The 17825-nt window shown below is 41.5% G+C and overlaps 1 protein-coding gene across 1 annotated transcript in view; it reads left to right on the forward strand.

Moving 5' to 3' along the window:
* The first annotated feature begins 201 nt into the window (after nt 1–201).
* LOC117465816 (zinc finger protein 507-like) overlaps nt 202–17825 on the forward strand; it is a 30362-nt gene continuing 12738 nt past the window's right edge. The window contains 5 exon segments of the mRNA XM_034108854.2: nt 202–317; nt 5452–7697; nt 8848–8902; nt 8905–8968; nt 9132–9240. Coding sequence (XP_033964745.1) covers nt 5455–7697; nt 8848–8902; nt 8905–8968; nt 9132–9240 — 2471 coding nt within the window. The 5' untranslated portion in view covers nt 202–317; nt 5452–5454.

Consider the following 17825-nt stretch of genomic DNA (forward strand, 5'->3'; position numbering starts at 1 on the left):
ACTTGATTACTGTCTGTTACATTGTATGTCTGATTTTGTAGCTGCGCAGTAGAGGATAATCATTTCGGAAACGTAATCATTTCCTTGTTCGAAAACACGACGCGGTGTTTTACGAGCAGAACTTGAAGGTATCACCAGGGAACCTGTCATTCAGCGGTCCGCATTGGTCACCTGACCAAACTCCAGGTCACGTGACTGATATTCCATCCTCGCCATTTTGCAATGTGGGAGAAAGGGAGGCCACTTTTTATGGCTGACGAATAAATCAAAACAGTTTTATGTGTTGAGGACAAAGAGCATCGAGCCTTTCCGTGTCAGTGAGTATATCTTTATTAAAAACAGAGCCACGCGCTTCTGCGTCACACATTAACTGAAAACACAGTAAAAATGTCCTTGTACTTGTGTGTGTTGGTGCTAGCAACGTGTTTGGACTCGTGGGTGTGTGTGTGTGTGTGTGTGTGTGTGTGTGTGTGTGTGTGTGTGTGTGTGTGTGGTGTGTGTGTGTGTGTGTGTGTGTTTGTGTGTTGTGTTTGAACAGCAGGCTATGAAGCTAACTGTGAAGCTAATAGTGTTTCCTGTTTACTTAAATGTATTTGTTCATGTTGAACTGGCTTAATTGTCGTAGCAGCATTAGCATATCAGCTAACAGTAGTACATTTAGCCTAGTTGCTCCTCGAGGTTTCTGTAGGAGCTGTCCTCCTCATTCTACAGGGGACTGAGAGTGGATGAAATATTTTTAGATTCTGACATAACAGGTGCTCATCTGAAACCGGCTGAACCTCATGAGAGTCCAGAGAGGCTCAACTGACCACAAAGTGAACCATATGAACCACAGGTGGCCTAGCTTCTATCTCCACAAGTGACACACTTTGTTATCTGACTATAAGTTGTTAATTTAGTAGGTTTAAGATGCTTTGATGAGGGCGTTTCCAATAAAAGTGCTATTCAGAGGTGGAATAAGTACATATGTTGTACTTAAGTAAAATATACCAGAGTGTATGAATACTCTGTTAAAAGTAAATGTCCTGTATTCAAAATGTTACTCAAGTAAAAGTACCAAAGTATTGATCTCTAAATAAACTTAAAGAACCAAAAGTAAAAGTACTACTCGTTATGCAGATTGCCCCATTTCAGAATCATATGTAGTGTATATTTTCATTATAATCCTTGATGTATTAATTTGTTGATCAAACTTGTACATGTGGAACTTGTATTACTGCTAGGTAGCATGTGAATTTATTCCAGGTGTAACTAAGGTCTTAAGAGTTGATTATATGTTTTTTATATTTATTAATCCATATCTGCAAAGTAACTATGTAAGTGTAGTGGAGTAAAAGTACAATATTTACCTCTGAATTGTAGTAGAGTAGAATTACAATGTAGCATAAAATTCAAATACTCAGGTAAAGTACCTCATCATTTTACTTAAGTACAGTACATTTACTCAAGTACTTGTGTAGCTTCGCTCACATATTTCTGAGTGAAGCTGGATGATAGCTTCATAACAACTATTGCATGTGGTTACCCTTCTCTGAATGTGTATCCTTCCTACTATTTTGATCATCATACAGAAGCAGAAGTAGGAAAAGAGGAAGGCAGTTTGAGGTTAAAAAGTGAGAAGGAGGGAAGTTTTGGATTCACAGATAAAAGGAATTTAACCACAGGAGTTGTGACACTTTCCCTCAAGCTGAGATGTAAACAGATGCACATGTTTGCAAGGACAGCGTTTACATTAAATGAGTTAAGCTATCACGCTGATTAAGTCTTTTGTGTTACTTCCCTTTTATAAACTCCCTCACTAAATACTGTAAAATAGAAAAAAGACATCTTATTTTTTAGGGCTGTACCCGAATATTCATTCGTTGTAGTACTATTCGGGTTTCAATTTCGTTATTCATTTTTTTTATTGAATTGATTAAAATCTCCAATATCAACGTAAGAGCTTGTGCCTCTTCGGGGGGTGCTAACACTTAACCATACACTTTATCGTTTACTTTCTCCGTCTTTATATGTAGATATGACTTTTCTCCGTTAATTTCCATCAGGTTGTTTCCATAGCAACGACAACTTCCTGTCAACAGCGCTAACTCTCCTTCAAAATAAAAGCATGTCCATAAAATATAGGAAGCCAAGCCAAATGACACTTAAAGTGTCAGAAAACACAACCCTCTCTCTTTTCCTCCATACCCAAATCTCTAAAAACGGGGCTGCAACGGATCTGATCCAGACTGATACAGATTTGAAATTCTCTGAGGTCAGGAACGAGGAGCTCCGCCTATATGGCCAACTCTCCACCTATTAGGGGGAGACAGCCATGGCCATTGCCGTTCGAAAGTGCTGGAGACGCTGTAGTACATATGCCAGGCCTGTAGGTGGCGCTGTAGTCTGCCACAAAAGCAGCAAAGAAGACTTCTCACAGATTCATCCCTTGCAAAAACAGGGCTAAAAAAAGAGCAAATAGAGCGAAATGAGGCATGGCTAAAATGCATGATCTGTTTGGTATTTTGAAAAAAAAATGTGCAGACATGTTTTATATAGGTATGGCCCAACAATATATTATTCAAATATAGCATCATAGGTCCACTTTAAGTGCAACGAAAGTAACAAACACGATGCAATATCCTTTTCAATTTCAAAGAACATAAATTGGGTTATATACATTAACAAATAACTCTAAAACAACAATACTGTAGAATAACAAAATTAATTCCGTGAATAAACCGAAATACACGTGTTGAAGCGGTTCGCTGCTGATTACTACTACTACTACCCCCCCCCCCCCTTAATAGAAAGGTCAATACTAGAAATAGTCACTGTTAGACTCTTGCTAGATTTTGAAATGCTTTACTTTCACTGTAGAAAACGTTTGATGCAAAGAGCCGCACAAAGAGTGTTTTGATAAACATAAAAAGTGTGAAACATGAAATCACATGATCAGTTCTCAAAATACACAGTGTTCCATGCTTATAACCAAGCATACAGTTTGCTAACAAGCAACATGTGTTTGCAAACGTTTCTCCCTATTTCATCAGCCTGGCCTTAGGGTGCAGTACAGCAACATAACACATTATGTATTATTATTACATGGCTTAGTTGAATACTCTATTCTGATTGGTCAATTCAGAACATGTGACACGTTGTTAATACCGAACAGACAGACTGTCAAGGACTTATTGACCGTTGTTAAGGACGCTCACATCTTCAGAAAGAAGTCCGGTCGATTTAACTGTATACAGTTGGGAACTGGGACATGAAAAACAGCGGAGAAGTAACGGGGCAGAAACCCTCCTTTTTAAGCAGCGGTCCAGACATAGACATCAAATGGCGACAGATATTCAGTGTGCAGTTACTTTGGCATTAGGGCAGGGATATCTAGATACTTTCCGAGGTTTGACATAATAAATTGTGCTACTTTTAAAGCAAGCAGCGATGTTTTCAAATCTGTAATCAAAAAGCTCCTCAAAAACGCTATCGAAGCAGTTCCTGCCGTTGCTACGTTAGTTCAAACGGTAACAACGGACTATTTTTCTTAGTGGATGCATGTCAATTTAAATCAATACAACTATTTTTTAAATCAATAAAATCATTTTCTAAATCCATAAAAGCATTTCAATTAATATTGGGAGTCATAACGTTACTTTGTTGAGAATATGGCCATGTAATAAGCGGGATAATGTGCAGCGACATTATCCCTTACTAAATGCATGGCATTAGAAAACATGCACGCAATTAGTGCTGCGTACCGGTACGCCGAACCGGTACTGGACTTGTAAAAAGTTTCGGTTCAAGTCCGGTTAAAACCGGAACGTCAGGAACCGGTACTTGGACTCGCAAAAAAACTAGCACTTACGTATATTCTGGTGTCTGTGGTTATTTAAACATTCCCTGATAAACGTTATTCAGCGTCAATAAATGAGTGCTAATCCCAGTGTGCTCAGTGTACAACATCACATGTCATTTCACCTTCGATTTACGGTTTGAAAACGTAGAATTTCGCCACATGCTAATGCTAACCGGAAGTGAAGAATTTTCAGAATAAAAGTTTTAAGTTAATAGTGTGAACTTTCGGTTTTTTCAGAATAAAAGTGATTTAAATTAGTGTTTTTAATTCAAAATTACGCCATATCAACATTGATTTTAATTTCTAACAGTATGTATTGTAGAGTTGTAGAAAATACATGGTGCACAGACAGTACAGTACACTCTGACTGTACAGTCACTAGAGTGTAGCCTATACTGTATATTAGGTGTGTAACAGTGTGATGCGTATAGTCTACTCTACACTCTACCTTTCAGCAACGTTTTAGGGATTTAGGCTCAGTCAGCTCAGGGACTGTTTGGTTACTTTAGTTTGGTAAATGAAATAAATGTTTGAACTTTGTAGTAGTTCACTGTAGTTGCTGTCATAAGTCATTTGTAGACTAAGTGGCACATTTGTACTTTGTAGAGAAATGTAGACACAAGTTGCAAGGGAGCACAATAAACCTGATGAGTTTGAATTTGAGTTGATTATGAGTTAATTTTCAATTGATAATTAGCTCACAATAAGTTCACTTTAGTTACTCACACAACTTGACACAAGCCATGGGTTCAGGTCCGGACTTATAAGTCCGGACCTGAACCTGAACCTCTGGACTTGAGTCCGGACCTGAACCTGAATGTGAGTCCAGGTACGCAGCACTACACGCAATGCCTTTTTACCTAAATTCCTTTTAAAATGTTGCAACGCACAGTAGTGTAAGTTGTGGTAGAAGCAGAACAGAAACGTAGGGAATGTTTGTCTTCTATGAATGTGAAATACGTTTTCAAAAGTCACCATGACTACATGATTTGAAATACTGAATTCTTCTTTAATAGTTAAGATAAGAGTTGACAACATTTAGTTTAAAATGTGAATATGAGCCAAAGCAATTTTTTGTCAAGTCAATATTAACCCTTGCGAGTTACAAACTGTTATTGTTCGTCGTTTCTATAGATGCTTGACAATATCTAATATTATGAAATGAATCCATAAGAAAACGTGTGACTGTTTCGCTAATCATAATTCAAATAATAACAATAATTATTTGATCTACCAAGCATCCACACATACTTAAATGTTAAGGCTTGCAAAAATTGTCGATTATTAATTTATCGTAAACTGATAACTTGCTGAAAAGCAAGCAATTTGAAGATGTCATTGTCACTACGACAAACTGTGAGGAGGACTTTCCTTTCTTAGAATGTTATCCCATACTAAAACAAAGTAATCATTTACGTTACGTGGACAGATAATCGATTTAAAAATCATTTGGATAATTTGGTCCAAAAATACTACGTCTTAAAAATCATTGAAATTGTTTGTGTGAGTTTAAATAATGTGTTCATACATTTCAGTATATAAATCTAGTGCACAATCTATAACTCCAAGCAGTTAACAAAGTCATGTCTTTCTCCCCTGCTGTCTGCCAGGTCATGGAGGAGGTCAGCAATGCTGTACTCATCACACACTCCTCCTCCACCACCTGTTCCTCCTCCGCTCCGTCAGCACTGGGATCTCTCTCTCAGCCCTCAGCCCAGCATGCTGTGGAGGAAGACGCCTCCCAGAGTCTTCAGCAGAAACGAGCGGCAGATTCTCTAATCCAGGTCATCGAGAAGCTCAGCAAAATCGTGGAGAAGCGGCCCCAGCGTCGCTGCACCATGGCGGGACAGAAAAGAGGGGGAGGAGGTGAGGAGGGGGCGAGAGGGAGCAGAGGTGGCTCTCCTTTAAAGAAAGTTAAGAGAAACTGTAAGGTGCAGGATAACGCAGAAGAGGTGCGAATAGAAGGTGACCATAACAACAACATCGCATTAATGGAGGCGTCAAACAACCCCAACAGTGGCGACCACAAACGGACGGTGACCTGCTATCAGTGCAGCCTGTGCCCCTACCTCTCCCAGACACTGCCTATGCTGAAAGAGCACCTTAAGCACCACAACGAGCAGCACAGTGACCTCATCCTCATGTGCTCCGAGTGTCGCTTCACCTCTCGAGACCAGGGGCAGCTGGAGGCCCACGTCAGGCTGCACTTCGACAACGGAGGAAACCTGACGAGCAATTTGTCCGATACCTACAGCGAGGGCAAGGAGGAGGTGTTAAGAACGCAGGATGGGGACTGGAACGGTAGTAGCCCATTGGACGGTTCGAAAGAGCTCCCGCAGAAGAAGAAGTGGTATAGCTTCGAGGAGTATGGGCTGTATCGCTGTCTGATCTGCAGCTATGTTTGCAGTCAGCAGAGAATGCTCAAAACTCATGCCTGGAAGCATGCCGGCTTGGTGGATTGTTCTTACCCAATCTTCGAGGGGGAAGACGGCAATACCCCAAGGAAAGAGTCCCAGCCTGCACCTAACAGTGCTGCAACCAGAGAGGAAATAGTCTTTCTTTCACCAGTTCCTCAAGAGAAAAGCCTCCAAAAGCTGCCCACTGCCTTCAAGCTCCAGCTCTGCGAGCCAATGAATGCTGAGAATAAACATGACGCGTTGAATCGTCCAGTTTCCGATCTCAAAGAAAGTTTGAAAATGGAAGAGGAGGAAAGCGTGTACCCTATCAAAGAGGAGCCCATGGTAGAGGTGCAGGTGACGACGGAGGCAGACGCCAAGGTGGAGATCGGTAATCACCACCACAGCGCTTTCGTCACGGACAGCTTACTGTCATCGGCACAGAAGATCATCAACAGCAGTCCCAACAGTGCCGGACACATCAACGTGATCGTGGAACGCCTTCCTTCAGCCGAGGATTCCGTCATGGCGACCAACCCGCTTCTTCTTAGCCCGCACGTGGACATGGAGAAGAACTCATTGGATGCGAATGAGGAGCAGGGCAATGTGGGAGCTGCAAAGGGTGAAGTAGTGTCTAGCTGCATTCTGGGTAGCACTCCTGACAGCATACCTTTAGTAGCAGATTTTAAACCGTCTGTTGCTGTGGGTAGCGACTCTCCACGGGATGAAAACATTCCCCCAGCTGGTCGAAAGAGGACACATTCTGAGTCCCTGCGCCTGCACTCTCTGGCGGCTGAGGTCCTGGTAGCTATGCCTATGAGGACCACCGAGCCCCCCCCCTCCAGCACAAAGGTAAGTCTTAGGACCAGCACAGCCCAGACACAGAGGACTTCTGACGCGGAGACGACCGCAGCTCTGTTGGACTTAGAGCTTCACGGCGAGGCCAGAGAAGAAGAATTGGGGTCCTTGTGCCTGGGGGAGGGAGACGAGGAGGGCCCTGCCACTAAAGTGGGAATCAGCCTGTCATTGCTAACCGTCATCGAGAGACTCCGAGAACGCTCGGACGAGAACGCCTCCGACGAGGATATCTTAAAGGAGCTTCAGGACAACGCTCAGTTCCATAACGGAGCTGTGGAGAGTGTGGTGACAGGAAACGGAGCGGCGAGCTACATGTGTAGCATTCCCGGAATGGACGGGTTGGTGGCAAGTTCCGACGGGGGACTGGTGGACTACATCCCCGGAAATGAAAGGCCGTACAGGTGCCGCCTGTGTCGCTACAGCAGCGGCAATAAGGGGTACATCAAACAGCACCTCCGGGTGCACAGGCAGAGACAGCCCTATCAGTGTCCCATCTGCGAGCACATCGCCTCAGACAGCAAGGACCTGGAGAGCCACATGATCCACCACTGCAAGACCAGGATGTACCAGTGCAAGCAGTGCCCAGATGCCTTCCACTACAAGGTGAGCAGACAACGCTCACACAGCTTTTCATTTGGACGATTGTTTAATAGTATATTATAATGTTTAGCGTTATAGAAGCCATTGAAACAGCTGATGTTGTACTCTGAATTGGCCTCCCAGGTCTTCATTATAGTAAAATAGAAAGAGATGTCCTATCCTGGTTCCTGTGCGGGGAAATTCTTTATGTATTCCCAGAAACAATTTGAACGCTGGCTTAGGGTAGAACTGTGTAGATATTTCCAAAAACCTGCAGTTTGTAAATTTACTCATTTCATTTCCATTTCTTAATGAGTTTGGGCTTTTGGTTAATGGAAAGAAACACATTTGATGGGTTTTAGCAACTTATTTTGGTCATTTTACCACAATAAGTTGACCTCCTACACATCCTCTCTCTGCGCTCGTATAACACATACTGCTCTTCTTACAAAAGCATAATGCCAACCCTCTGGTTCCCATTCAGGTTGACACTGTCAGCTTTTGGTAGCAGTTGAAGTGCTTCCAACTACTCCCATGTTTGCTTGTGATGTCAGAGGAGAGAGCCGTGCACTCTGAATGTCGTATATAGCACTGATTGCCAAGCAGTGGTAAATCTGCAGATACCAAGTGGAACAATAATATGTAGACAACATCAATTTTTTTTTAACATTTTGATGGATATTTTACTGTAACCTTTTCTGTTTATGTTAATATATTTATTTCATTATATATTTTTATTGCACTTTTTAAATGAAATTCATATATTTTTAATTTATTTTATATTTTTTTATTACATTTTATATTTTATTTCATTCTAAAATGCAGCAACTGTCACTAAACCAACATTTCCCCTGGGATAAATAAAGTATTCTGATTGATTTTAAACCAGGAAAAGGCCATATTGTGTTTCTAAAATCAATCTGATCATTGATATATTAGGGATACACATTGCCCAGCTGTGAGGACTATTTCAATAGAAGGACATTACGTTTGTCACGCTTACAGAGGCACAATCAAATGTTTTCGATAAATGGGGAAACCATTATGAATTATCATGTTTTGTCTGTATTTAATTGTCCTCGTCTCAAGTTGCCACCTCATAAGTTTGCAGCTGGGTAGTTGACGGCATGTCTGACTATCTCAATGCTGGATATGTGTGTTTCCCTTTCCTAGAAGTCAGTTAAGGAGCCATGAGAGGGAGCAGCACAGCTTCAGCGAGGACATGTCCCGGCCTCACCCCCCGTCACTGAAACTGTCTCCATGGTGGAGGACGCTGAGCGGGTCACAGATGATGGTAAGATCTGCTTTCCTAACCCCATTATGTGTTAGGGTGGTAAGAAATGATTACAATATATTTCAATCATCTCATGACACAAACCAGTTTGCCCTCCATGCGACTTTTCCTTGTGTTGCCACATGCTTCATTTTATTTTTAAATGAATTGTCCTCTCTTACAGAATGTGGTGTGCAGAATATGTATAAGTGTGATGTGTGCGACTACACCAGCTCCACTTATGTCGGCGTGAGGAACCACCGTCGGATTCATAACTCTGACAAGCCTTATCGGTGAGTTGTTACAAAAAATGCACCACGAAATGCAAGTAATAAAAGAACATGAACATGAACAGTTATGAAATGTCTACATTTCCTGAAGGTAGTCTTAAATGTTTAAAGGTCCCATGTCATGGCCATTTCTACTGATCATAATTCCATTGTTGAGGTCTACTAGACACAAATGCTCCACAAATTGGTCCATTTGGTCGTCGTTACGTCACTGTACCCAGGAAGTAAAGAATGGAAAAAGAGAAATCTCCAACGAGGCGTTCTGGGGCAGCACAGACAGGTCTTTTTTACAGGGTGTACTTTGAGGGTGTGTGACTCTGCAGACCGTTTACATGCAGAACAAGCCACATGACTAACAAGGAGACGGGTAATAACCGGAAAAGCATGACATGGGACTTTTAAACTCAGGAGTAAACTAAAAGCATTTAAAGGTTACCATTGCTTGTCAACCGAAGTAGGATAATTGTTCATTTAGAATTTAAGAATGAGTTTTTGTAACAAAGGTTAGTGAGAGACAATACATTTAACATTGTGATTTTTCCATGTGATTTAAAGCAATGACATAAAACATGCCAATTCTATTGGCTAGTGCTCCAACACATTTGACAAGATATGCTAAGGGATGGGACTTATCAGACACAGCTCAAAGCGGTTGACCAATCACAACAGAGCCGGCCAGCTAACCAATCAGATCAGACTGGGCTCTGGTTTCAGATAGAGGGTGAAAAGAGGTGCTGCAGTATGAGAACAATAAAGAGCTTTGTGAACATTAAAGCATGGAGACATGTCACAGTAGAGACACTACATACAAATATGAATCTGAAAATGACAAGAATATGTCCTCTTTGAAATGCATTTGTATTTACTTTATCACAGTTCTGGCTGTGATGCATATGATATTATGACCTATTGTGCCACCTCCTGGTCACTGGCCTGTACAACAATATACAAACTTCGACAACATTTAAGTAGATCCCAGGACACAGCGAGGGCACAACAGGCAAACTAACAGCTTTGCCATCCATCCTAATCTTGAGGTGGCGCCTTTATATTTAGCGTTTAGACATGTAGACACTCAAGGAATATATATGTATGACCAGCCTAATGAAATATGCATAGAGGGGGAGAGTTTGGCAGAACTGACAGTGAAGCTGTTTTGTAATGACAGTTTGTTTTCTCGGCCAATCTTTTAATTAAACCTTCAGTATTGTAAGACATCAATTCGGGCGGTTATGAGTTGGTTGGTGGTCTTGGGACTTTTTGCTTCTGTAACAACTTTCTACTCTTTGCCGTACTTGCATGAACCGTTGTTGTTTAGACTAATCACGCCCCAGCCTCTGACCTTCAAGACTTTAGGTTTTTGGTGCGGGTTGAGAAGATAGTCTGTTCGAGTTTAACCAGTTTTCTGGGTTGAAAGCTGACACTGCTGCAGTGGAAACACGGAAAAGGGTTCACAATCACCGGTTCCAACCCTGCCCTGTTACCACCTTGGTGGAAAAGGGGTATCAAGACACAAAGACACTACAGGGTTCGTACGGTCATTGAAAACCTGGAAAAGTCATGGAAATTCAAAATGCAAATTTCAGGCCCTGGAATACGATGTTTTTCCCAACGTTTTGGAAAAGTCATGGAAATGTAACTAAAATATAATTTACATTTTATCTCATCGCCAAAATAATCTGCGGTCGCGAGCTGTTATGTGCCATCATGACGCGCATGGTGTTATTTTTTAATATATGAAGCGCGAGCTGTGTGCTCGAGTCTTCCTGCCTGTCGGTTGAACTCTGCTGCTCCGGTATGAGGGTCAGCTACATTATCTACGGTGCGTTCGTTAACTGTGCGGAGTCACTGTGGCACAGACTGCACCGCTGGTGAACAGCTGTTAGAACGGGCCGTTCAGGTGTTCAGAGCAGAGCGGCAGAGCGTGATGTGAACTGAAATGTTTTTCTGTCACAATATCATTAAGGAATCGTTGAGCTAGCTAGCTAGCATACATTGTCACTATCCGCTAACGTTAGCTTTAGCCTTCGTTTTCTAATAGTTTTTTTTCATAGGCTATAAACGGAGGTGGTATAAGTATAGTTATTGTGCTAGAGTAAAAGTAGAAGTACTCAGATGTTGTTCTTAAAAGTAGAAGTACTCAGATCTTGTACTTGAGTAAAAGTAGAAGTACTCAGGTCTTGTACTTGAGTAAAAGTAGAAGTACTCAGGTCTTGTACTTGAGTAAAAGTAGAAGTACTCTGATCTTGTAGTAAAAGTAAAAGTACTCAGATCTTGTACTTGAGTAAAAGTAGAAGTACCAGAGTGTAGGAATACTCTGTTACAGTAAAAGTCCTGCATTCAAAATGTTCCTCAAGTGAAAGTAGAAAAGTATTATCATCAAAATATAGTGAAAGTAGCGACAGTAAACGTAGTCGTTGTGCAGATTGGTCCATTTCAGAATAATATATATGATATGTTTTATAATTATTGATCATGAAAGTGTTCTCAAAGCTGGTGAAGGTGCAGCTAGTTTGAATGACTTTGTATACTGGAGGGTAGCTGGTGGATTTACTCCAGGTGGAACTAAAGTCTGATTTAACACTTGATTATATTTCACATCGTTCATCCACATCTGTAGAGTAACTAAAGGTATTAAATACATGTAGTGGAGGAAAAGTACACCATGTACCTCTGAACTGTAGTGGAGTAGAAGTACACCATGTACCTCTGAACTGTAGAGGAGTAGAAGTACACCATGTACCTCTGAACTGTAGAGGAGTAGAAGTACACAATGTACCTCTGAACTGTAGAGGAGTAGAAGTACACTATGTACCTCTGAACTGTAGAGGAGTAGAAGTACACCATGTACCTCTGAACTGTAGAGGAGTAGAAGTACAAAGTAGCAAAACATTGAAATACTTAAATAAAGTACAAGTATCTCAAAATTGTACCCACGTATAGTACTTGTTGAGTTTATGAACTTAGTTACTTTACACCAGTGGCTATAAAGATAGAAAGACTAAGCCTTGCACAGGCATGACAATACATTTTCAAAATGCTCAACAGTGCTGCCAGAATTATAAACTGACTGCTACACAATTAAAATAAATGCTTTTATATATTTCTATTAGATGTGACTCTTTGGCATTTCTGTTATTATTGACACTGCTGCTTTCAGGGGGTCAGGGGTCGGGTCCTTGCCACCTTTTTCATACCTGATGACTTTGCCTCCCTGACTACAGTTGCTTTAGCGTGTAGAAGCTAGTAAGCCTACTATTTGATTTGTTTTAGATAGGCACAACATGTTTCATATGCAGACCTTATTTTCCTGTTCCATTTTCAAATAAACCATTTTCAGTGGGAATTTTTGGTCATGGAAAATGAGGTAAAGGTCATTGAGAAGTCATGGAAAAGTCATTGAAAATCATTGGTGAAAAAGTGTATGAACCCTGACACTAGTATGGACAAGACATTGAAAAGCCACCGTCCTCCCTCTGTAACACTAACTAGACTAATGTATTTCAATCTCAAATAAATGGAGACACCCAGGTGGAGCAGCGTTCCCTTATTTGGAGCCACACTGACTTTAATCCCACAACCAGAAAATGTAGAAAATAATATGTACAACATAGAATCAATTGAGGGAGAGTTTATCAACAGTTGATTGCAAGACAGCATACCTCCATTATTTATACAGCTTCAAATAACTCTACATTCACAAGCTACACGATGACTCATGAATGTTTTACCCTTTGCTAATCAAAAAACGGCGAGGGAATGGAGAATGTTTTGGCGTTCGGAGAATCTGTGCGTTTGAATATGTCGGAACTGGTTTGAAATGGAAGCTGCCATCAGAAATCAGTCCAGAGTTGAGTCATGCGTACACAGCTGTTTATAGGCAGATTCTGTGTGTGTGCAAGAGAAATAACACTATGTAAATTATTAAGTACCCATGTAACAAGAACATGAACATTATAAATAATTTATCAAATACTCAAACTTCATGCACTCGATGATTTTCAGTTTTTCCACTGGAGTAAAGCATACAGTATATAGGGAGTTATCAGTTTTGTATATATTAGTTTTAATTTTGTGATTTGAAATTGGTCTTCATAGTATCAAAACTTGCCTAAATGTCACAAATACAATGAGCTCTTATGTGTTTTACTTAACGATATACTTAAACCTGCGCTCCATTTATTGTTACTACAGGACATGGTACTGTGTTATTACAATATTTATTGTAATATTCAAATCTGCAGTTGGCATTAGTTCCAATAGACGTTATTGTAGCTTCGACCTTGTGTGACTTTTATTCTCCCTTTCTTTTTGAGTTTTATAAAACAAAAAGTGTTTTTGCACTCATTCTCTGAATTATTGTTAAATATGTTAATGATATTTGCTGAAATTACCCATGACATTTAGCTACTGTATAAGGAAGGCACATTAGTGGTGAAGACATTATGTTGTGTTTTTAGTGCGGCTGATTGCATATTTTTTGGGGACTGATTGCATTTTTTAATCTGTTGCAAATTAGTTATGAACTTTACATACATCTGTGTTAATTATCCTGCACACATTATCCTGCCTCTTTAGACTACACTCTGAGTTCTGCTGTCCAGTTTGATTTCTCTTCCGCATATTAGAAGTACATTTCATGTGTTTTTAAAAATGTTGGCTCTGTCGTTAATTGATTTCCTCATTCCTGTGTAGTAGTGTTTGTTAGTGAATATTGCATTTTTATATTTTAGCTCCTGTTTTAGGCAGAGTAAGATAACCAAGTAGTTGTCAGTCTGTCTGAGATGCACTTGTCATTTCAGAAATGTCCATTAGATGGCAGTACACACCTGCTGAGGCTGAGCGAAGCACAGAGCTCCCTGTAGACTCAGACACACTCAAAGTATATAATACAGGCAATAATACAGGCCTATGGATTCCATATTAAATAATAAACTGGGTCTACAGAATAGTGTAGTTATCAAATGCTGTTTTAATTGAATAAATGAATTAAAAGCGTGGTATTTTTGATTGCCAAATCAGGTGTCCACCAACTGCATTTAAAGAATGAAAGTAGTGTAAATGAATGAATGGAAGGCCACGATAATGCACTGGAAGATAAGCTATAGTTTTACTTAAAACTTACCCCTAGATTCCACCGGGTCCGTCTGCGCCGTGTTACGGCTGCGGCACGGCTGCGGCCACTCTAGTCAATGGGTGCTATTCCACCAGACACGCTGCGTTACGGCTCAGAAGCGTACCAGAAGCGTCTCGACGCTGGGCTCCGCTCAAAATAGGATATTTTCGACGCGTTGCAGAGGCGCCGGGCAGGAAGTGGAATGGTCAGAGCATCCAGCCCATCCCCAAAATAAAACGTTGCAGACCCTATCCCTCCGTAGTCTTTCAAGTAGGAGGAGAAATGCCAGCGTTCTCCTCCGGTTTACAGGCACTGTGTAAATTATATATATATATAGAATAATTATGATGATGAATGCATTTTTTTACCACTAAAATACAGCAACACATCTTTAATGCATGTCGTTTATAACTGGGATATTACAATTATTATTAACTTTGTCTGTACAAAGTAGCCTGTCAAGCAAATATGCCCAAATCAACAAAAACTGCGAGCCAGCAGGCAAGACGCTCCGCTTCTGAAATGCGCCCGGTAGGGTATGACGTCGGAGGAGGCCGGACCAAAACCGTGGCGCAGACGGACCCGGTGGATCAAGGGGTTAGTCTGAGGGAAGATCTATGTTTTAATGTGTAAGAATAACTTCCTGTTTGAGGGTTAAAGAACTTCCTGTTGGAGACAACGCCCACTCTCCACTTGTTGGTTTGGAACAGCCCTTTATGGGCAGACCCTCCACTTCAACGCAAAAACAGTACTCACAGAGTAAAAGTGAGTAAATTAAGTTGTAGGTACCAGATTGAATCGGGCCTCTGTCACACACTGCTTTTCTCCCTCCAACTCTTGTTAGAACTTCCCCATTGTGTTCACACAAAAGTGTTAGCTGGGCGTTTGTGTCTAAGGCTGGAACCACACGAGGACAATAACGCAAACGGACCGCAATCGTTATCAAAAAAGTCTTCCGTCCACACGCAATAGGCACCAGAAACGTGTCCGTTCACACAAGACCGCTCGAAAACACTGGAGACGCTGTTGTAAATATGCCAGGCCTGTAAGTGGCGCTGTAGTCCTGCCACAAAAGCAGCGAAGAAGACTTTCCGCGCATGGTTACCATGGTTGCCCTTCTGTTTATTCTCCGCTGTAGACACTCTGGCTCTTTTTCTCCCTCCCCGAGGCAAGCGTTTGCTCCTGCTGTAAATCTCTCCGGTAGTCCACCAGCAGATAAAAAAACACCCACCTCTTCCAAGGGCCGAGGGGACCGTGCAGCAGAGTTTCAGTTAAGATTTTGTTTCGCCGGTCAACATGTCCATTAAAGTTTAAATCTTCCGGAAAAAAATGAAAAGTGCCGGTCAAAGGTCTTTGTTATTTATTGAGCTTTTAAAACAAATGAGTAACGTCTCTATTATAATAATAAAAAAACGGAGCCTCTCTTTTCCTCCCCCTCTTCTGACAGCCCAGCAGCCTGATCTCTGAGCAGGAGAGGCGGGGCTATTGCGTCAGTTTTTTTTTACGCACGTATACCAGTCATATTATTTCATCCAAAATAAATCAAAATTGGTTGGCATAAGGTCTCAGCCCTCTCGTGCGCAGAGAAAGTTAACGGTTTTGCGCCAATAGGAAGTGGAGCACACAGGAGACAACAGGTTTCATCGTAGATGTTTGTTTATGTGGGGAGAATGGCAGTGCATACATTATATTTCGAACTCGGGACTTCATTTTAAGGACATTGCGGCCAGGGGTGTAGAGCTATTTTTGTATTTGTAAAACCTTCACTTCATGAAATGGCTGCAGGATCAGGAGGCAGCCTCTGAGAAGTGCGAGCACCAGCGCGTACACACCGCCTTCACTGTGTTCTCCAATGCAGGCTGCTAAGTTTCAAAAAAAAACACCTCTACAAAAAAAAAAACATAGAAAGGAAAGATTATTAAAATATTAATTGTGTGATGTGTGTGTGTGTGTGTGTGTGTGTGGTGTGTGTGTGTGGTCGTGGTGGGTGTGTGGGTGTGTGGTGTGTTGTGGTTGTTTGTGGTGTGTGGATGTGGTGTGTGTGTGTGTGTGTGGTGGTGTGTGCTGTGTGTGGGTGTGTGTGTGTGTGTGTGTAGTGTGTGTGTGGTGTTTGTGTGTGTGTGTGCGTGTGTGTGTGTGTGTGTGTGTGTGTGTGTGTGTGTGTGTGTGTGTGTGTGTGTGTGTGTGTGTGGTGTGTGGTGTGTGGTGTGTGTGTGGGGACAGTGTGATTTTGGTGAATCTTGTGAGTGTTCCATTGAATTAATTCAACTGAAAGCATCAATTATACAATATATGGCTCTGACAGAGAGTATACAGCTTGCAAATGCTGGACAAAATGAATCAAAAGATGTGGTGAGAAAATTAGTTTCATTTATTGAAACAGTTGCAAAACTGTAGCTTACTAGCCTTTGAAACGTAAGTACATTAAAGTGCAGTATCACAATGGAGAATTAAAAGGTGTGCAGCAGGTGGCGGAAACACGGGGGATTTGAATGGGACTTGTTAGAAATTAAATCAATGTTTTGATGGCATAAAGTACCATAAACATACCGTCAGTTTAAATGCTGTTTTATACTGAAAAAACCAGAAGTTCTTGTGCACAACCAGTGTTAAGCTTCCACACAATGATGATGAGACGTGTCAACCATGACAGTCCCTCAACACCTAGAGCAGTGACCACCAACTGGCGGCCCGCCAGACATTCTCATCCGGCCCGCACGACGGGGGTGACTGTGGCGTTGGCGGAGTGGTTACTGCGTTCGCCCCCCACCCATTTCTTTGTTTACAACGTCTCGTGAGTAAGATGCAGTACCGGAGTCCAACAGAGAAGCAGCAGCTGCGGGACAGTAGACTGCGTACTGCGAAACCTTCCCTCCCCTGAAGAAGAAGTGATCCTTCGTTGTGAAGAGTCTGGTTAATGCGCTCCGCACCACAGCAGTAGCCCCGCTGCGACAGAGTCCAACAGAGAGGCTGGAACTGCGGGACAGCAGCCTAGAAGCAGGGTTGGGTTGTAACGGAATACATAACGGCGTTACGTAATCAGAATACAAAAATCAAGTAGGCTAACTGTATTCTGCTGGCGTTACATTTGAAAAACGAGTGATCTGATTACAGTTACTTTCGTAAACCTGAAGTGAATACATTTTGGAATACTTATTGGAATTATTGGTGGAAAAGTTTCCTCACAAAATGTAATATTCATTACCGGCATGTCTGTGAGCGAGAGAGAGATGCAGCGTGTCTGTGAGGCCCCGCCCCCACACGCAGATGAGAGAGAAAGATCTCTTTTAAAATATATTGAAAGTTAGAAACGGAGATGGTTAGATAACATTTGCAAGATAACGTTAATGTATCATTTCTTTATTGTCGAAATGATGACATTTCATAACGGGATGAAATCAAAGTGAGTGGCCTGCTGCTGCTGAATGCATAGGGCAAGTGACTGGAAAAGTTTTTAAAGTTATTACATCGT

This window comes from Pseudochaenichthys georgianus, chromosome 3, assembly GCF_902827115.2.
Source record: "Pseudochaenichthys georgianus chromosome 3, fPseGeo1.2, whole genome shotgun sequence".
Lineage (NCBI taxonomy): Eukaryota > Metazoa > Chordata > Actinopteri > Perciformes > Channichthyidae > Pseudochaenichthys > Pseudochaenichthys georgianus.